The following is a 23357-nucleotide window of genomic DNA, read 5'->3' as shown; positions in this document are numbered from 1 at the left end:
AATAACAGATAATGTATACGAGTAGTGAAAATTTTCCCTTTGTTTATATCTGCATTTTCTGCAAAAGAAATCTTATAAAGATATCCATAATTGTAAATGTTTACCGACATGGTACAGGGATTACTCCAATATCATTTTGTCAGATTTATTTCTTCAGCAATGATCGTTGATTGAGAAAAAAAATCTGAAAAGCCTTAACCTTAAATTTGTTAAGGAAATATTCAAGAATCAATCAAATGAAATTTTATTCTTTTTTCCTATGCAATATCACGAAGTGGGCTGCACTAGCTCAGCCGGTTTCGGCCAATTTATCCTCAGGTGAAGATCGGAGGTGCAAAGTTTGATGCTCTCTATTTGTGGCGGTTTGTGTTTATTGGGAGGTTGAGAAACAGAACAAGTCTGTGCAGTCGTGGTTTTGTCCTTGGGCAAGACATTTTACCCTTATTGCTGAGGCTTAGGTTATATAGTACAACTGTGTATATAAGTTGTTGGATCTTACATGTGGTGTCAAATTAGACAGGTTTTACTGTGTATATAAGTTGTTGGATCTTACATGGTGTCAGATTACACAGGTTTTACTGTGTATATAAGTTGTTGGATCTTACATGGTGTCATATTACACAGGTTTTACTGTATTATTATATTATCTGTGTATATAAGTTGTTGGATATTACATGGTGTCGGATTACACAGGTTTTACTGTGTATATAAGTTGTTGGATCTTACATGGTGTCATATTACACAGGTTTTACTGTATTATTATATTATCTGTGTATATAAGTTGTTGGATCTTACATAGTGTTAAATTAGATAGGTTTATCTGTGTACATTGTATATAAGTTGTTGGATCTTACATGGTGTTAAATTAGAAAGGTTTTACTGTGTATATAAGTTGTTGGATATTACATGGTGTCGGATTACACAGGGTTTACTGTGTATATAAGTTGTTGGATCTTACATGGTGTCAGATTACACAGGTTTTATTGTGTATAAAATTGTTGGATATTACATGGTGTCAGATTAGACAGGTTTTACAGTATTATTATATTAACTGTGTATATAAGTTGTTGGATCTTACATGGTGTCAGATTACACAGATTTTACTGTATGTACAAGTTGTTGGATATTACATGGTGTCAGATTACACAGGTTTTACTGTATGTATAAGTTGTTGGATATTACATGGTGTCAGATTACACAGGTTTTACTGTATGTATAAGTTGTTGGATATTACATGGTGTCACTTTAGACAGGTTTTACTGTGTATATAAATTGTTGGATCTTACATGGTGTCGGATTACACAGGTTTTACTGTGTATATAAGTTGTTGGATATTACATGGTGTCATATTACACAGGTTTTAATGTATATATAAGTTGTTGGATCTTACATGGTGTCTGATTACACAGGTTTTATTGTGTATATAAGTTTTTGGATCTTACATGGTGTCAGATTACACAGGTTTTACTATATGTGTTTTATTGGACACTATTTAATTAGACAGGTCTCACTACAGATAAAAATTTTCTGTTATGTTTATGTTACAGCATCCTTTTCATCAGTCTCCATCGATATGACCATAGTTTCTTCTATCCGAGCTCTACTGATGGAAATCACAATATGACCGGGTCGGAGGCAGGAAATGGGTTCAATGTTAACATTCCATTCAATGAGGTAATGTGTTTTTATACCTCCGCAACAAAGTTAGGGGGGTATACTGTAATCAGGTCGTTCGTCCGTCCGTCCGTCCGTCCGTCCGTCCGTCCATCCATCCATCCGTCCATCAAAAAATTATGGTTGCTATGGCAACTGGTCACTATAAACAGGTTTTCCGATAAGAACCATAACTTTAAGTTTGTCCGGACAACTCCTAAACCAAAGGGACGATTTCAATGAAACTTAACACAAATATAGAGGACTATGTGTAGATGTGCATCTCACTTTCTTTTCCTTAAAATTATGGTTGCTATGGCAACTGGTCACTATAAACAGGTTTTCCAATAAGAACTATAACTTTAAGTTTGTCCGGACAACTCCTCCTAAACCGAAGAGCCGATTTCAATGAAACTTCACACAAATGTAGAGGACCATGTGTAGATGTGCATGCCACTTTCAATTATGGTTGCTATGGCAACTTGTCCCTGAATTCTCTTTATTGTGAACAAATCTTATTTGAGACATTCTGAATTTCAGAAATATCGGCATGCACAGGTTATCTTAGTTAGCCTCTAATTAACAGTTCCAATTCACCATTTACCCCTGCAGATTGCGGGGGTATTAGTCAGCCATCCTGGCGACAGTTCTAGTTGAATTTTATTTTGCAAACAGATTTATAGGATGTTCTAATTTAGCAAAATTTCTCTTCTACAGCAGGATAGGATCATGTCATGTCGCTTGTCTTGATCTTAAAGTAGAAATGGATATATGCATGCATTCTGTTGCTACATGTACTTAATAAAACTCTTTTATCACTTTTTCTTTTGAATCCATAATATAGTTTGCAAATATCATTGTTTTTTGTTTTCTTTAAGCACAAATCTAACTCTTTGATTGAGAGAAAAGAAATATTGTTTTAATGTTGTAACAGTTTTTTTTTTTAATTTACAAAATAAATGATTATTTTTTAATCAAAGGGCCCCAAAGGTGATGCAGAATACAAGGCTGCCTTCCAACAAGTAGTGATGCCCATTGCTTATGAGGTAAAACTCAACAATTTACATGGCACTAATTTACATAGGGGAAACATATGTCTCATGTAATTACATCTAAATTAATCAATGTTCTTAGATATATCAAAAGTTTACAACAGTATTGTGATATGGTGTTCTTTCTTCTGACATTAACTTTGTATTTGTCCCGAGATTTCCTCTGTCCATCCTTCTGTCCAGCATCAAGCAAAAACTTGTGTTTTTCAGGAGATCTCCTCGGATATTTTCAAACCGATTGCTTTGAAACTTGATAAACGTTGTGATTCAAAAACCTTTGAAAGAGTTACTGCCCTTCGTATATTTCAGTATTTTATTCTTGATCTTTGTTTTGTTTCACGATAATCTTTTCAACTAAATCAATGACGATATATTTTATTTTTGTTGTAAATCGAGAGTCTATAAAGTATTTATTATTGAACTGGATAGAATCAACAAAAGAAATGTGTACTCATTATTGATATACAATGATGTGACCTTTGACCTTATAGTTTGCCCCTGAACTTGTGTTGGTGTCGGCTGGGTTTGATGCTGCCCTGGGTGATCCACTGGTAAGTTATAATTTACTGTGTTTCTGTGATTTGATTGGACGTTCTATTTTTGTCTTGGAGTACAGACAGATTTGTTTGCTGTTATACATACTTATTAGGTTAAATCAGGTAATTCAACACAAGAAGACAGACATCAATGTATATTTCATACTTGGTCTATACAGTGTAACAATTACACAACAAGTTGTGTCAACTTATATTTATTACGCTTGTTGCTCAATTGAAGCATGTAAGGGGTCTTTATACTGTGGATGGGAACCGGAGTTCTCGGAGAAAACTGATGTGGTCAGGCAGGTTACACCATACTTTAGCTGATATATACCTGTATAGTATACATACGCATGATTTCGTCCACTCTGTCTGCTCACTAGTCATTGTACTTTTTTCTTTGTCATCTCTCTGTATTGCCTGTACTCTATGATTACACGTTTGTTTTAGGGTGGATACCACATCACACCTGCTGGGTATGGTCACATGACCCACATGCTGTCCTCACTGGCCAATGGGAGAGTAATAGTTGCCTTGGAGGTAAGATCTTCATACATATATCTTTTTTCCTAGGATCAATATTAAAGTTTATTTAAAAAAAAAATTGTACTTGTTAGATGTTGGCTTTACATGTAACATTTTTGTTGTTGTAACTCGATATTCAATTTGTGTTTGACAGGGAGGCTACAATCTGTCGTCCATATCAAACAGTATGGCGACCGTTACCTCTGTCCTGCTCGGTGACCCGTGTCCATATCTACCTTACGCTCAACCTCAGGAAAGGTAAATTTTTACATAGATTTATTCAAGCAGATCAACAAATTGGTACTTTTTGTGTTTCTTACCTGTTCATGTGGGTAATCTTGCTGATTTCAGATATCAACATGTGACATTTAAAACTAAGTATATTCGAATATGAATAAAGAGATTGAAATAAAGTTGATGTCTGTGATCATCATCTGAAAAAAACAAGGATCGAGACCAAAATCTGAATATAAATGTTTGTGATAAATATCTGACAGAAAATGACATCAATATCTGACAGATAAAGACATCAACATCTGACAGATAAAGACATCAAAATCTCACAGATAAAGACATCAAAATCTCACAGATAAAGACATCAACATCTGACAGATAAAGACATTGACATCTGACAGATAAAGACATCAACATCAGACAGATAAAGACATTAACATCTGACAGATAAAGACATTGACATCTGACAGATAAAGACATTGACATCAGACAGATAAAGACATCAACATCAGACAGATAAAGACATCAACATCTGACAGATAAAGACATTAACATCTGACAGATAAAGACATCAACATCTGACAGATAAAGACATTGACATCAGACAGATAAAGACATCAACATCTGACAGATAAAGACATCAACATCAGACAGATAAAGACATCAACATCTGACAGATAAAGACATCGACATCAGACAGATAAAGACATTGACATCAGACAACATCAACATCAGACAGATAAAGACATCAACATCTGACAGATAAAGACATCAATATCAGACAGATAAAGACATCAACATCAGACAGATAAAGACATCAACATCAGACAGATAAAGACATCAATATCAGACAGATAAAGACATCAACATCTGACAGATAAAGACATCAACATCTGACAGATAAAGACATCAACATCTGACAGATAAAGACATCAATATCTGACAGATAAAGACATTGACATCTGACAGATAAAGACATTGACATCTGACAGATAAAGACATCAATATCTGACAGATAAAGACATCAATATCAGACAGATAAAGGCATCATCATAAGACAGATAAAGACATCAACATCTGACAGATAAAGACATCAAAATCTCACCGATAAAGACATCAACATCTGACAGATAAAGACATTGACATCTGACAGATAAAGACATCAACATCAGACAGATAAAGACATCAACATCTGACAGATAAAGACATCAACATCAGACAGATAAAGACATCAACATCAGACAGATAAAGACATCGACATCTGACAGATAAAGACATTGACATCTGACAGATAAAGACATTGACATCAGACAGATAAAGACATCAACATCAGGCAGATAAAGACATCAACATCTGACAGATAAAGACATCAACATCTGACAGATAAAGACATCAACATCTGACAGATATAGACATCAACATCAGACAGATAAAGACATTGACATCTGACAGATAAAGACATCAACATCAGACAGATAAAGACATCAACATCAAACAGATAAAGACATCAACATCTGACAGATAAAGACATCAACATCTGACAGATAAAGACATCAACATCTGACAGATAAAGACATCAACATCTGACAGATATAGACATCAACATCAGACAGATAAAGACATCAACATCAGACAGATAAAGACATCAACATCAGACAGATAAAGACATCAACATCAGACAGATAAAGACATCAACATCTGACAGATATAGACACCAACATCAGACAGAAAAAGACATTGACATCTGACAGATAAAGACATCAACATCTCACAGATAAAGACATCAACATCAGACAGATAAAGACATTAACATCTGACAGATAAAGACATCAATATCAGACAGATAAAGACATCAACATCTCACAGATAAAGACATCAACATCAGACAGATAAAGACATCAACATCTGACAGATAAAGACATTGACATCAGACAGATAAAGACATCAACATCTGACAGATAAAGACATCAACATCTGACAGATAAAGACATCAACATCAGACAGATAAAGACATCAACATCTGACAGATATAGACATCGACATCTGACAGATAAAGACATTGAGATCTGACAGATAAACACATCAACATCTGACAGATAAAGACATCAACATCTGACAGATATAGACATCGACATCTGACAGATAAAGACATTGACATCTGACAGATAAAGACATCAACATCTGACAGATAAAGACATCAACAACTGACAGATAAAGACATCAACATCAAACAGATAAATACATCAACATCTGACAGATAAATACATCAACATCTGACAGATAAATACATCAACATCAAACAGATAAAGACATCAACATCAGACAGATAAAGACATCAACATCTGACAGATAAAGACATTGACATCTGACAGATAAAGACATTGACATCTGACAGATAAAGACATTGACATCTGACAGATAAAGACATCAACATCAGACAGATAAAGACATCAACATCTGACAGATAAAGACATCAACATCAGACAGATAAAGACATTAACATCAGACAGATTAAGACATTAACATCAGACAGATAAAGACATTAACATCTGTCAGATTAAAGTCAAGTATAGACATACATATACAGTCAAACCTGCTCTAACGACCCCCTGTATATAACGACTGCCTGTCTATAACGACCGGTTTTAAGATTCCCCGTGAGATTTTACTATATAACGACCCTCTGTATAGCGACTACCTGTCTAATGTGGCTAACGACCGGTGATTTCGGAACGGCGGTCGCTAATTTGTTTTCTATAGCGACCGATTTCTGTCAGCCATTTTCTGCTCTCGGCAGTCATCCCTCATAAAAATCCCCGGAAAATTCAGACACATCGACCCTGGCTTGATTATACAGACAAAGGAGCACCACAACCCTGGCCTGAGAATATAAACAAAAGACCCCTACCACCTGTTAGCCTATAATTACTGTAGCTGCCCTGGCCTGGGGCTCAGTAGGAGAGGAGTCGGGTCACCATGCGTGTCGGTATTCTGTATCTGTATCTGTATGAATACGTTGTAGTGCCCTATATAGGTTTTTATACAGGTTAATATAGGTATTACATTACAACTGTGCACAGGTGGCTTCATTTGACACGGTCAGTTAATTTTATGATTACAACTAGGATACATCACTTCAATAACAAACACTGGTCATATCTGTCAACAAGATTTACTCACATGAAAGCCAATAATGCCTTTCTTAATCGTAGCTGTCGGTACTAGCGTTTGTACTGCCGCCATCTTTAATTAGTCAATACTAATAAAAAGTCGTAAACTGACACAAATATCCGGATTTCAATTTGGGTTAGAAAAAAATATTTTGGTTTTAAGAAGTAAGACTATAACATAAAATAATTAGTAGTAACACAAATATAATTAATTAATTAATTATTGTGTATTCTTTTTCTTTATTTATGAAAGAAAGGGAGATAATTTGATAGATACATATAGCATTATTTCAGAACAAAATTAAAAAAAAAAAATCTATAAGACCATTTTGAGTTATATTTTGTGTGTGGGTCCACAAATCATTAAATATTAAACCCTTCAGATTTATAAAGTTTATGCATTTATGTAACTTCTGACTGGTCTTCTGAATGCCCTGTTCAATGACAATTTATTTATGGCAGTTTTAAGTAAATTGGTTGGTGCAATACTTTTGACCTGTCTATAAAGGCAACCTGTCTATAGTGACCGTTTTTCTGCCTCCCCTTGGGCGGTCGCTATAGACAGGTTTGACTGTATTAAATTTAGGAACATGCTGTTATATAATTACTGAAGAATGTTGACATTGAGCATCTCCTAGAAGTACCATGCTAAGTGTATGATGTTTATGTTGAATGTACTAGACACCTGGACACAACAGGTCTCTACATCTGTGGACTTTCCAGATATATGGAGTGAGAGAGAGACTGTAAAGGAAGTGTTTTCATTAATATTATATCCATGTGTTATTGTGGGACTTCATTGATTTCAGTGCTGTCAAGAGTATCAACAGTACATTGGACTCTCACAAACAGTTCTGGAAGTGTCTCAAGTTCAGAGGTAGGACACTTGAAGTTACATATATTTCTCTTTGATATTTGTTTAAAGTACACATCCTACCATATCTATGTGGCAATGCCCACACCTATTGGAGTACCTACTACTGTCAACAGATATAATATGCCCATCCCTTCCTTGATCAGAGAGATTATATTGACCCCTGGGCTTTTTATAGGATAAAAACTTACAGAAATATAACCATTTTATTTCACATAATCTGAAAAAAATATAGATGATGAATACTTTGGCTCTAATATGACATATTTACAACAACTAATGTCTTTTCCAGTGCCAATTCCAGATTTAAGGCCTAAAGTAGAAGAAAGGTACGTGCAAATATTCTCTTATTTCTATTGTATTCCAGTCAGTTGATTCTTTTTCAGAAATTTTATTTGTAGGAAAAGTGCAGATAAAAAAAAATCACTGAAGATGAAAATAGAAATGAAGGTCTCTGCCTATAAGGTCTTATGTCAGTTGTTAAAAATGCTTCTGAAAGAATCCATACAAATGATTTTATTACAGAAGGCACATATACTCTATCAATGACGGAAGCTGTCACAGATTTCAAATTTTTCTCAGCAGATACATTCCCCATTTAGATTCTGTATAATATCTATCCATTTATAGTATTGTAATGGTTTTCACCCATTTAATAAGTTTGCTTGAACACATACAGCCACAATGTGTGTCAGATACTGTAAACATACATATTTTGGTGCACTCAAATTTAATCACATAAAGGAATTAAATAGATTAGCATGACGATAAATTGATGCGTCCCCAGTACTTGCCGTAGAAAACAACATATAGAAATTTAGATAAGTGCAATCTTAATTTAGCAGAATACTTTCACTGAGAAAAGCACTTAAATCAGATAACCTCTAAAATAACTGTTTATATTATATGATTGAGCTGGGGTAGATTTATTGGAGTTACATTACCAAGTTATATGTTAGAAGCATGAGTCCCAAGCCTCAAATGTTCAATGGTCCCAGTATCTGAAGCATTCCATGGTCCCCAGTATCTCAAATGTTCAAAAGTCCCAGCATCTGAAATATTCAACAGTCCCCCAGAGTCTTGAATGTCCACAGTTCCCAAGTGCATTGAACGTTCAACAGTCCCAGCATCCAAAATGTTCAACAGTCCCAGCATCCAAAAAATTCAACAGTCGCCAGTATCTTTAATGTTCAACAGTCCCAGCATCTGAAACATTCCACAGTCCCCCAGTGTCTTGAATGTCCACAGTTCTCAAGTGCATTGAATGTTCAACAGTCCCAGCATCCAAAATGTTCAACAGTCCCAGCATCAAAAATATTCAACAGTCCCCCAGTGTCTTGATGTTCAACAGTCCAAGCATCATAAACATTCGACAGTCCCCCAGTGTCTTGAATGTTTAACAGTCCAAGCATCCTAAATATTTGACCGTCCCCCAATGTCTTGATGTTCAACAGTCCAAGCATCATAAACATTCAACAGTCTCCCCCAGTGTCTTGATGTTCAACAGTCCCAGCATCCAAAAAATTCAACAGTCGCCAGTATCTTTAATGTTCAACAGTCCCAGCATCTGAAACATTCCACAGTCCCCCAGTGTCTTGAATGTCCACAGTTCTCAAGTGCATTGAATGTTCAACAGTCCCAGCATCCAAAATGTTCAACAGTCCCAGCATCCAAAATATTCAACAGTCCCCCAGTGTCTTGATGTTCAACAGTCCAAGCATCATAAACACTCCACAGTCCCCCAGTGTCTTGATGTTCAACAGTCCAAGCATCCTAAACATTCACCATTCCCGAGTGTTTTTTTTGCGGCAACTTAGTTTTATGATTTCATGCCTGATGACTTTTTCACAGCTATTTTATTTTGTAATTTACAGTCATAAAAGGCCTACTCTTCCCAAGATTAAATCTTTTTTGCAGTGATTGATTTTCATGAAAAAAAAAATAAGTTGGTTTACGGTACACAATGTGATGAAACTGAAAGTTTTGATTAAGTAGATGAACCAGCTGTATGAGTTCCTATGCATTGTTACAGTAACAGCTATCTATAGTGAATATCACCTACCTACCATGTAGGTATAAAGCTGGGTAGTAACAGCTATCTATAGTGAATATCACCTATACCTACCATGTAGGTAAAGCTGGGTAGTAACAACTATCTATAGTGAATATCGCCTACCTACCATGTAGGTATAAAGCTGGGTAGTAACAGCTATCTATAGTGAATATCACCTATACCTACCATGTAGGTAAAGCTGGGTAGTAACAGTTATCTATAGTGAATATCACCTATACCTACCATGTAGGTATAAAGCTGGGTAGTAACAGCTATCTATAGTGAATATCACCTATACCTACCATGTAGGTAAAGCTGGGTAGTAACAGCTATCTATAGTGAATATCGCCTACCTACCATGTAGGTATAAAGCTGGGTAGTAACAGCTATCTATAGTGAATATCACATATACCTACCATGTAGGTAAAGCTGGGTAGTAACAGCTATCTATAGTGAATATCACCTATACCTACCATGTAGGTAAAGCTGGGTAATAAATCTCACTGTTATTGTAAAATCAATATCATCATTGTCAGAACTAGTACATACCTAAACCAAATAAAAAAAACCATTTCCTATTTATATTTCTCACTGGAGGTTTGGATATGGAAGCAATTTGTCATTGCCTATTTTTTATTGAAGACTGTTAAAATTTGAAACTTTTTAAGTGTATGATGGAGCTTCTTAAGGTTTGTTCAGTAAATCCTGATATTAATTGTAAGCTGTCTTAACTTATATAGCGAGCATGTCCCCAGAGTTGATTTTATCAAGGATATTGATGTTCTAATAACGATGTAACATAGTACTATATCTCAGTTCTCTACTTTGTAGCATTTCTGTGGCAATATTTATGGAATGTATATGTACAGTAAAGACTTTGATGGTGAATGTCATTTGTCCAACGGAGTTCTTGTGCTATAAAGAGTCTGGCAATGCTATTAATGGTAATATAAAGTAAGCTGTGTAAGAAAAGAAATGTTTAGTGTCTATGTTGTTTTGACTTTTCTGTTACATCAATTCCTACAATAGATCTGACTTTAGAAGCTAAACAACCTGTGCTTTAATAAGAGTAGGGGGAACTAATTATACCCCTGCAACGAAATTAGGGGGGTAAACTGGAATCAGGTTGTCCGTCCGTCCGTCTGTAGACGCATTTTGTCCGGACAACTCCTCCTAAACCGCTGGGCCGATTCCAATGAAACTTCACACACATATTAATGATCATGTGTAGATGTGCATGCCACTTTCTTTTTCTCAAAATTATGGTTGCTATGGCAACTGGTCACTATAAACAGGTTTTCTGATAAGAACCATAACTTTAAGTTTGTCCGGACAACTCCTCCTAAACCGAAGGGCCGATTTCAATGAAACTTCACACTAATATAGAGGACCATGTGTAGATGTGCATGCCACTTTCTTTTTCTCAAAATTATGGTTGCTATGGCAACTGGTCACTATAAACAGGTTTTCTGATAAGAACCATAACTTTAAGTTTGTCCGGACAACTCCTCCTAAACCGAAGGGCCAATTTCAAAGAAACTTCACACAAATATAGAGGACCATGTGTAGATGTGCATGCCACTTTCTTTTTTTCAAAATTATGGTTGCTATGGCAACTGGTCACTATAAACAGGTTTTCCGATAAGAACCATAACTTTAAGTTTGTCCGGACAACTCCTCCTAAACCGAAGGGCTGATTTCAATGAAACTTCACACATATATAGAGGACAATGTGTAGATGTGCATCTCACTTGCTTTTTCTCAAAATTAGGGTTGCTATGGCAACTGGTCACTATATTACTGGGTTGTCTTAGTTGGCCTCTTATTAACAGTTCCAATTCACCATTGACTCGTGCAGATTGCGGGGGTATTAGTCAGCCATCCTGGCGACAGTTCTAGTTTAGTTCAGTTTATGCTAATATGGAATTTCTATAAGAGGGAGGTGAGGTGGCTAAGTGGTAACACGCTTGCATTACACTTAGGCGGTGGGGTTTGATTCCCTGATGTAAAATGGTATGGGACCGCCTACTGACCATGTGGGTTTTTACCTGGGTATTCCAGCTTCCTCCAACACTTAAGACCCTTTGTCTTCCATCTTCCATCAGGGCCAACAAGTGCGATAAATTTTTATCAAATTTTGACATGTTTTGGATTTTTGCAATTATATTACATTGTAGCTCCTTTTCCATCAAAGGGGAAGAGGGACATAAACGTGTTTCACAAATGTGTCTCTAGTCATTCATTTCAAAGCAGATCATTGTCTTTAATTGTGTGCCATTTGAAAATGATATCAAAAATAGAAAGCATTTTGAATTAAGTTGATCATGATTATAATCCGGTGTTATTGAATAAATGACAACTCATATCATCATTAATTCTCTTTAATTTTCTTAATCATTAAAATTGTGTTCCATAAGATGAATTATTCATCAACTTAAAAGCTTCCAAGTAGCGCCTTGCAGATTTTACACAATTTGATCCTTAAGGAAAACATTTTCGACTTTGTATTAAACATGTGGTACTGTCAAGTTATGTAAAATTGGTTAAAGGTGTGAGATTTAAAATGTCAATTTGAGTAATAGCTTAGAGGTGGCAATCTTCTGAGATACCCTGCAAGATTATGGACACTGGTTTTCATCAAACTGATGATACATGTGAAATCTAACCTTTAGATTTCGTAGCAAGTGTATTATCTTCCAGAAATCCATAAAAATATTGCTGATTGATAACGTAATTACAACATTAATGATTGATACAGGAATAAGATTGATGATGTCCAACGGTCAGCATTGCTGGCCAGTGACCGCACGATTTCTGCTCATTTAGTACATTACTTAGATTCAAGTGTCCGAACAATACCTATTTCTGACTAGCTCATCTGCTTCAGATATTGAAAGTGGCGTTAAATCACAACGGAAAATAGAGTGATGTCACACCCAGACAGGCAAACATATTACAATCCTAGATTGGCTGCCATTTGTGTTTGTCGCCCTGGGATGAGAATATAACATTTGTTTGATGGCAAATACTGATACAATGTGCTGGACAGACACTTTGAATGAGATAATCAATGTCTTTTCCAAGGATTAATCCAGAAATGTCGATTTCAGAATTGTACAAAATCAGTATGTCATATTATATTAAGGTGCTATAGAATTTTCAAGATGAAACAAAATCAGTGGATCGATCTTTTAACTCCATAATCATCAGACTGTGGCGTGTTAAAAGTGCCTTGTGTCCGTGGTCTGAAGTCTACCCATTTGTCCGTTCTCTGTAAACTAACCTTGTTACCTTGTGTCCGTGGTCTGAAGTCTACCCATTCGTTCGTTCTCTGTAAACTAACCTTGTAACCTTGTGTCCGTGGTCTGGAGTCTACCCATCTGTCCGTTCTCTGTAAACTAACCTTGTTGCCTTGTGTCCGTGGTCTGGAGTCTACCCATCCGTATGTTTTCTGTAAACTAACCTTGTTACCTTGTGTCCGTGGTCTGAAGTCTACCCATTCGTTCGTTCTCTGTAAACTAACCTTGTAACCTTGTGTCCGTGGTCTGGAGTCTACCCATCTGTCCGTTCTCTGTAAACTAACCTTGTTGCCTTGTGTCCGTGGTCTGAAGTCTACCCATTCGTCCGTTCTCTGTAAACTAACCTTGTTACCTTGTGTCTGTGGTCTGAAGTCTACCCATTCGTCCGTTCTCTATAAACTAACCTTGTTACCTTGTGTCCGTGGTCTGAAGTCTACCCATTCGTCCGTTCTCTATAAACTAACCTTGTTACCTTGTGTCCGTGGTCTGAAGTCTACCCATTCGTCTGTTCTCTGTAAACTAACCTTGTTGCCTTGTGTCCGTGGTCTGAAGTCTACCCATTCGTCTGTTCTCTGTAAACTAACCTTGTTACCTTGTGTCCGTGGTCTGAAGTCTACCCATTCGTCCGTTCTCTATAAACTAACCTTGTTACCTTGTGTCTGTGGTCTGAAGTCTACCCATTCGTCTGTTCTCTATAAACTAACCTTGTTACCTTGTGTCCGTGGTCTGAAGTCTACCCATTCGTCCGTTCTCTATAAACTAACCTTGTTGCCTTTCGTCCGTGGTCTGAAGTCTACCCATTCGTCCGTTCTCTATAAACTAACCTTGTTACCTTGTGTCTGTGGTCTGAAGTCTACCCATTCGTCCGTTCTCTATAAACTAACCTTGTTGCCTTTCGTCCGTGGTCTGAAGTCTACCCATTCGTCCGTTCTCTATAAACTAACCTTGTTACCTTGTGTCTGTGGTCTGAAGTCTACCCATTCGTCCGTTCTCTATAAACTAACCTTGTTACCTTGTGTCCGTGGTCTGAAGTCTACCCATTCGTCCGTTCTCTATAAACTAACCTTGTTGCCTTTTGTCCGTGGTCTGAAGTCTACCCATTCGTCCGTTCTCTATAAACTAACCTTGTTGCCTTGTGTCCGTGGTCTGAAGTCTACCCATTCGTCCGTTCTCTATAAACTAACCTTGTTGCCTTTCGTCCGTGGTCTGAAGTCTACCCATTCGTCCGTTCTCTATAAACTAACCTTGTTACCTTGTGTCCGTGGTCTGGAGTCTACCCATTCGTCTGTTCTCTGTAAACTAACCTTGTTACCTTGTGTCCGTGGTTTGAAGTCTACCCATTCGTCCGTTCTCTGTAAACTAACCTTGTTACCTTGTGTCCGTGGTCTGGAGTCTACCCATTCGTCCGTTCTCTGTAAACTAACCAGGTGTCCATTTTGAATTTTGACTGTTGAAGAGTAATCTGCCACAGTTTCTTAGAAAATACTGAATGCATGGATCTTTTTCAATTTTCGTATGTTGGCTCCCTTTGGTCCCTTGTTGTTCATGTTAAATGTTCATGATCAGAAAACAAAATGGCCAAAAGAATAAGATTTTAGCAAATAAAGTCTAAAATCACCATTTCTGAGAAATTAATCATTGAATACTTCCAATGTCCTTGGTGGTTCCTTCAATACTAGCTGTACATGATCAGTGTTGAGATTGAATAACTTTAGTACAATACATTTTTTGTCAATATACAATGTTTAAACTATTGTGAGAGGTAACTGTGAGGAATGAGGAAAGAAGAGAAAAGGGCATAGAAATCAATCTAACGAAGAACTACTAAAGAACTTTCAACAGCTGGTTCCATTAGATCCCTCTGGGATCTCTTGTTTTATTATAGGATAGTTTTGCATGTATCTACTAGTGGAAGAAAAGTTTGGTTTTTCTGAATATAACTCTTAGACACTTGGTCTAAATTCAATTAAATTTCACACTGAGCTACCTCCGTGCACTGTGAAAATGTTCTTCAGTTAAAATTCAGGTGACCCTGACTCTGCTGAACGCTGCGTTCTTTCATCAGATTTTTCAAGAAAGTGTGCATCTGGGGTACTCCTAGCATCATATGTACTGGTAAATAACTACAAATCGCACATTGGAACAGTACAGATCACTTACACATTTCTTTTCGGAGCCATTACACAGCAAACTGCTGCGATTGAGTGAAGTCGATATGAGTAGGAAAATTGCTCTGATAATGCAAAGGTAAAGGATAGAGTCATACATCTCTCGACCTCTGTAACCGATTTCAGACGGCGACAGAGACAGCACATCAAGTAGTCAGCACTCATGGTCAGCCTGTATGTCCAAGAACGGTTAGGAATCAGTTGAGGGAGTTTATGCAGAGGCAAAACCAACGTCGAAAGCAGTGACTGCTTGCACATGCACCTAATCGGTTTTGCTTGGCCCATTGGAGATTTTTGTGTTCACTGATGAGTCTCGCTTTACAGGTCAGACATGCTACTGATTTGGATCAGGAAACGGCGTACGATGTCCTTGTTTTAACAGTATTCACACAAAAACAGTCTTTGATAGGAAAACAAAAATCATCCCAATGTATTCAGTAATGATATAATAATCGAGAAACCCACACAAGTAACACATCATCATAGAATTATGTAAAATCATAACTATTGAATAGAAACTTATATTTGTTTCTTTTTTCCACTATTACATAAAATCTTTCATTTTGTTAGATGAAAAGTTAAAAATGTGCAATCAATTCTAGAGATATAAAGTAGCATTAATTTGATGTTGATGACACTGTGTTTTAGAATTACAAAATTCCCAGAACAGTTCGTACATGTTGACACATTATCACAACTAGCATTTAAAGATATAGGAATGTTAAATAATTCTCACAAAAGAAAACTACATTTTTATTTTGTGTTTTGTTATTGTTTTCCCATGAAATTTTCCAAATATGCCTCTTTTTGCTTTGTGTATAGTGTTAACGTTTGCAACATGAAGAGATACCACATTGCTGGTGGAGGTCCATAGTATTTAATGTTATATTTTAGATTGGTGTTAGATTTCTCACATTTCACACCGAATACAGGTTCAGAATGTTGTCACATTAATTGATCGGTTCTAAAAGCCCGGTGATGACTGAATTTCTGTAGTGATACTCTGGTTGCAATGGGTCCCTTTGTAGTAATGAGTTCTTGGCAGTAAGGACAGTAGGGTGCATCAATTACATTGGGACAGTGGTACAGAGATCGCCAACATTTTTTTTTTTGTCTTCTGAAATGACAGTTAATTTCCAAATGTACAACATGAATCCTGGGTATTATATCTTTTTTCTGTCCAGAATTATTTCTGCACGATGTAGCCCCACAACACATATCTCATTCAGAAAACTTAGTATATATGAGAGGATAATCTCCCTTGGTGGTAGTTTCATCTACAATTTGGTATAGACGAGGAGCATTGTCTGCTTTGATGGTATTTTCATCTATCATTTAATTGATGGATAATGAGGATTGTCTCCCTTTGTAGTAGTTTCATCTACAATTCGGTATAGATGAGGAGCATTGTCTCCCTTGGTGGTATTTTCATATTCAATTTAGTACATATGAGAGGATCATCACCCTTTGATGGTAGTTTCATATATTATTTGGTATGTATGAGGAGGATTGTCTCCCTTGCTGGAATTTTCATCTATAATTTGATGGATAATGAAGATCATCTCCCTTGGTGGTAGTTTCATCTACAATTTGGTATAGATGAGGAGCAATTTTATGTCTGCTTTGATGGTATTTTCATCTATCATTTGATGAGTAATGAGGATTGTCTCCCTTGGTGGTAGTTTCATTTACAATTTGGTAAAAATGATGAGGATTGTCTCTCTTGGTGGTTACAGTTTCATCTACAATTTGGTACAGATGTGAAGCATTGTCTCCCTTAGTGGTAGTTTCATATATCATTTGGTATGTATGAGGAGGATTTTCTCCCTTGGTGGAATTGTCATCTATCATTTGATGGATAATGAGGATTGTCTCCCTTGGTGGTAGTTTCATTTACAATTTGGTAAAAATGATGAGGATTGTCTCTCTTGGTGGTTACAGTTTCATCTACAATTTGGTACAGATGTGAAGCATGGTCTTCCTTAGTGTTAGTTTCATATATTGCTTGGTATGTATGAGGAGGAATTTCTCCCTTGGTGGAATTTTCATCTATCATTTGATGGATAATGAAGATTAATTGTCTCCCTTGGTGGTAGTTTCATTCACAATTTGGTAAAGATGAGGAGGATTGTCTCCCTTTGTGGTAGTTTCATCTACAATTTGGTTTAGATGAGGAGCATATTTGTCTACCTTGGTGATAGTTTCATCTACAAATTAAGCAGGTTGAGGAGTATGTTTGTCTTATATGGTTGTATTTACATATAGAAAGAAGGTAAGATTAGGAAAATGTTGATTTTTCATCAAAATACCAAAGGTTGTCGCTTCCTAGTCCTTATAGACTTCATATGAGATGTCTGTTAATTCTAAAGAATCCTTAAGTACGCAATTCTGACAAGAGCATGTTTGAAATGTTCCAGACTGGAAGTCACCAAAGAGTCGTAATTTTGAACATGCTGTTTTATATTTGCTGCTAATGATAGAGTGTCTAGACTTTTTCCCAGAGGGCAACAAAACTGTCACTTATATTATAACGTATTACTAAAGTCAGATATCTTGAAAAATAAAATGCAGTCATTGATCACTTCAAAACTCTTTAAAACCTGTCCACTGGATGCAGACTAATAACGCCAGATGATGTTGTAACTTTCCTGTTGTAAAATTTACAGGTTTGAGAGTGACCATAAAGTCGCTGTAAACAGCATGAGATCAAACATGCCGGTAATGTATTCATGGAAGAGAATTGAATATGAATATCTTAATTTTCAGTTTCAGCCTTAAGTTTTGCTTAAGTTATTGGAATATTCTATTTTTACAGTTTGTAGTTGTAGTATATAAGGAATGGTGTTGGCCAATCATCTTGTTGACATCATTACAGTTGTATATGGAATTTACATCATACAAGATATTTTACAATATCTTCATGATTTGATGTACATTTGTCTTCAACATGATTCTGTCAAAGTTAGAGTCAATATTATATGTAGTCATCACCAGTGCCTTCAAAAGATGGCAATGATAGGAAATACATAAACACAATTTTATCAACGTGACTCAATCTGTTTACTTAGGATGAGCCAAATCATGGGCAAAAGTACACAATTTAACAAACAAGACTTAATTACAGGAGGGAGGAACTAATCTTTCAGTCTACTGAACATGAAATTGACACAAAAAGCAGAACTCTTCAGACAGTGAGATTGATTTGGTATGCATAGTCCTTGACCTTGATATACAAATTGACAGACCAAGTAGATGATTTCCTCTGGCAGGAGACTTGTTGGTTTTCAGGGCCATGCTCATTAAGTTACAGCATGGCTCTAGGGTGTCCCTGTAGATTCCTCAGGTCGTCTGACAAAAGGATTTCTTATGTTAGGTCATTGAGGTGTTTTACAGTACAATCTAAACCACTGGGGTTTTACTTTGTCTACAAAGACTGCAGTCTGTCCAGTATTAGAGTATTCCATAGAGATGAAAAGTAATGGACCTCTATGCATATTTTATGTGATTCTGCCAAAGATTTGTGGTTTGTATCGTACGCAATGCTGGCTTAGGCAATAAAGTAAAGCATCTTATAGGCTGCAGTATACCACATCACATAGAAAGAAAAGCAATTCAAGTCAAGTTGCTCCTGTGCATAAAGACACTGTACTGTATGTTTTTAATAACAGTATTTTCAATTATTTAACAGTTGACATGATTTAAAGCAGTTCTGATAGTGTTTGTGGAGACAATGATCCTGAAAACCAGATGAGTGTTGCTGTATGTGATATGATTTTAGAGTGATTTACTTCTGAGTGAGGATGCTTGATATGAATACTCATGATATAATGGTGGCATTTGATTGCAATGAACAGTATTGCTTAATATATATATACAATAAAGTCACAAATGAGCCTTAGGTGTCACTGTTGTAACATTGTACATGTCATGTTGCATAACATATCACACTCAATGGTCTTCTGGTTGTGAAAACTGTCTGAAGCAGTAAACATTGATAACTTAATTAATAATAATGATGAATCGAATATAACATTTATTCATGTAATAAGTACGACTCACTCCTTTGTTGGTTTCATATGAAATATTAGATAACTCCTTTTATGGATTCAACATTTAATGAACATTCATGCTACATTCTGTATTGATGTCTTGGTAATTTGTGCCATATATAATACCTTATAGCCAGTACAATATATCATTGTACCTAGTTGATAGACTTTATGTTACTGCCATATTATAAAATCATGACAATCACTGGTCACAACAATACTTCACCCTAGTTATTGTTAAGTGTAAAAACATAAACTGTTCAGGAAAACCAACAGTTGCTCAAGATTTCCTTCATTTTTATTTGATTTCAGATTCAATTCAAGTCTCAAATTTAATTTGATTCTGTATAGTTTATATGGTGAAAGTTTTATTAGCCCTGAGGTGCCTGAAAAATTAATTACAAAGCCACATGTCTTTAAATTGTTCATTTTCCCATGAGGACTATCACTAAACTGGTAATTTAATTAGTTTATTGTGTTAAATTGATTCAGTGTTTCTGCCTTATTGACAGTCTAGGCAGTTTGTTGGGGTATTTGTTACAACAGTTACATATATTTTCTCTTTTGAATGTCAAACTCCGCAATATCTGTTGGAATGAAATCTATAATTGACTTAAATCTCTGACTCAGTTATATATAAATTACTATAATTATCATTATAATAGTATTGTTTTCTGGCATTTATCTCTCTAGTGAAATAAGTGGTCAATGGAGGAATTTGCTATTACATAATACTAAAGACCTTCGATCATTTTGTTCCGGAGGAAGTTTATAAAGGCAATTTTAGCATCCATTTTCCACAATTAGCTCCTATAATTGAAGTGACAGACATTACACATGGTGATTGTGTTCTTTTCACACATCACCAATCTCTATACATCCAGATTTGTCTCCCCTACTGATCAAGACAAATATATATATCTTTAGTCCAATAACATGCGTCAGTAGCATGGATCAAGTCCCTTAGGTTGAAATTGTCTCCAATGTTTTTAAGTCTAATTAACTCCCCATTGTTGACATCATTTATTAGTCTTTGACTATCAACACATCTACTCTACTGTACTGTTATTGACTTCCGGTTATTTCCTACCAGATCGCATCCTGGGTTAAATTTCCCTGGGTCAGGTGTCTCCGAGTTTGGTTCAGGCCTGATTTAAAGCTATTCAAAGTAAGTGCCATGACAAATGACGGTGGCAGAGAATTCCACGAATCAACGACTTGGTTGGAGAAAGTTAGCAAAACACGAATTAATATTCATGAAGTCAGAGGTTAGAACTGTAAGTGTTAATTATATATAGTTTGATAATTAATAAAAAGTTGAGAGGAGTGAAAAAATTAAGGGGTTATAAAAAGTTAAGAGGAATGAAAAATGTAAAGAGGAGTTCTAAAAAACATTAAAAGGAATTAAGAAAGTTAAGATGGAGTTAAAAATATTTAGAGGGAGTTAAAAAAGTTGAGATCAATAAAGGTAGCAGCTAACTATTTGACACCAATAAAGAGTTAGAGAATAAAGAGGCTGATTGGGAATTAATGACACTGATTCATAATTCTAGAGTGAAAGTGCTGTGAGGTTTCCTGAGCTGGAATTAACATTCTAAAGGAGATCTAACCATTCCGTGGCAGACAGATTTTCAGAGTGAAATTAACGTATTGGTGAAGGCTGGTCTGGAATTTAGTGGTTCACTGATGTAAACTGATCAGAGTTCTCATTACAGTGCATGCTCTCGAACAAACACTTCCAGTCACAATGCTGTGAGAGAGTGACATTCTATCCTGTCATGTACAGATTTATTACTGTTTATCAATGGATATAAAACTTTTATGTGTTATTACAGAGTTTTCAATTTAAGTATGGTTTATAATAAATCACAAAAAAAAAAAAAAAATTGAAAGAGTTCATTTTAAATGTATCATTATTTAGTAGATTGATTTTAAAGTCTAGTTGATGATCCCATAAACCAATCAATTTTGTTTCATGGTGAAAAGTTGATGTCTTCCTCTCGTAAATTCAGTGTTTTAAGGGGATAAGTGAATACAGAGCAACCCGCTTATTTGCATAGCCCTTTTTCCATGGCAAAATATGCAAATAACCGGAGTATTCGTATAGGCGGAGTTGGGTTTTGGCCCCTCTTTTACACTATGTAGATCATCAGGTAGGTACTCAAAATGGGCGCTATATGATTGTTTACATATTTCATCGACAAATAGAGTGACTTTTGTCAGATTAGAAACTGATGTTGAGTCCACGCCTACCTATGTTGAGGAAACATTTCACTGGTAGAAGCAGTGAGGTACATATTGCCTGTTCGTTTATGCGGACAAACCGGTTTGTCAAACATATATCTTGACGTACCTGTGAATGTCAATACAAGCCATGGAAGTCTTTGTCAATGCTAGCCCGAAAACAATATAAAATCACCAGGTCTGTCTTTATTTCATAAACGAACAACACTGGTCCAACAGTCCACCTTTTTGACCGCAAAAACAAAAAACGACTCTTATCAGAAGCATAAACATGGTATGAGTTGAATAATGACATGCTCTCTGTATGATGTCTGGATGGAGAGTGTATGTGTAGAGTATGAGACATAAGTCACACTCTGCTCCAATCAAACCTTCACACATGAGATTTTGATACAAACCCATGTGCACTCAGGACGTAGATGTGATCACAAATGCATCAAGAGCACAAGGGGTACAGGTATAAAATGTCTGATTTTGTAGTCTTTAATCGAATTGTGAGAAGGTCAAAGTTAGGCACTGAATGTAAAACATATTTACATCTGATTAATAAATCTCGTGGGACTCATTCACCCTTTGTTATCTGTCAAAGTCTGTTTGAACTGATAACTGCATTACACCTCTTTTGTATAAAACTATTTGGTCTTCAAGATATTTCTTTTATTTTATTATAATGTAATACTTATTGCTAAAAGTGCAAAGTTTAATCCATGTGTCAACAAAATAATGAAAGTTTGGTCATAGGTACAGCCAGTGTGGCACTAGGACCATGCTCACTGATACAGCTCTACTTAATGTGATTGATGGTATGTCTTCAGTACTATAGGCAGATGACCTTTCTCCAGGAACAGTTCTGGTGCACTCTGGTGTAACCTGGGAGCTCCCAAACCTGTGGCTATACCACATGGTAAAGCTGGTTCCATGTTTACATTTGTTAATAGTTTAAATATAAATGTTTTGAATTCTTCGGTTTTCCCCTAAAACAGTGTTATAGTGAATAACCTGTCCTGCTTGAAAGTAAAGGTATTTCCTGTTTGATATTTTATTGGGACTTTTAACAGTATCTAAAATCTAAATTATCATGAAAAAAAAAAAAAAAAAAATAGATATTCAGAAATTCAGACAGACCTAAAACATTTTTGAGTGGAATCTTAAGGAAAGTGGTTATCTTAAAGATATCACAGTTCTAAATCTTTGGCATTGACAGTATTTTAAGGTCAGCAAAAATGTAAATCTGCCACTGTGGGTTGTTTTGTATCAGATTGATACGATCTTAGGAAATGTAAACCCTTCACCTGTCTTGCTACAGTCCTACATCTCACTTTCGATTTCTCTAAACAGGTGAACTGTGGGATGGCATGATAACATTGTGATGTTCATCAGATATGAAATATTGTAACACATACAGTTTGTTTCAGTACTCAAGTCAAAGGTACTTGTACCTGGGTGGAGCCTCCTGCTAATTCTCTAATGCCATACAGGCCCGGAAATATTGAAAGT

The 23357-nt window shown here is 36.0% G+C and overlaps 1 protein-coding gene across 4 annotated transcripts in view; it reads left to right on the top strand.

The window, feature by feature from the left end:
- The window catches only part of LOC117331874 (histone deacetylase 6-like), a 198150-nt gene that overhangs the window by 36791 nt on the left and 138002 nt on the right, over positions 1-23357 (top strand). For all 4 annotated transcript variants that reach the window (XM_033890829.1, XM_033890828.1, XM_033890830.1 and 1 more), the window contains 7 exons: positions 1548-1674; positions 2634-2699; positions 3197-3256; positions 3695-3784; positions 3924-4027; positions 7983-8050; positions 8340-8376. In XM_033890829.1, coding sequence (XP_033746720.1) covers positions 1548-1674; positions 2634-2699; positions 3197-3256; positions 3695-3784; positions 3924-4027; positions 7983-8050; positions 8340-8376 — 552 coding nt within the window. The remainder of the gene's footprint in view (positions 1-1547; positions 1675-2633; positions 2700-3196; positions 3257-3694; positions 3785-3923; positions 4028-7982; positions 8051-8339; positions 8377-23357) is intronic.

This window comes from Pecten maximus, chromosome 7, assembly GCF_902652985.1.
Source record: "Pecten maximus chromosome 7, xPecMax1.1, whole genome shotgun sequence".
NCBI classification, from domain to species: domain Eukaryota; kingdom Metazoa; phylum Mollusca; class Bivalvia; order Pectinida; family Pectinidae; genus Pecten; species Pecten maximus.
The sequence above is the reverse complement of the archived record's forward strand: the minus strand, read 5'-3'. Positions and strand labels throughout refer to the sequence as shown.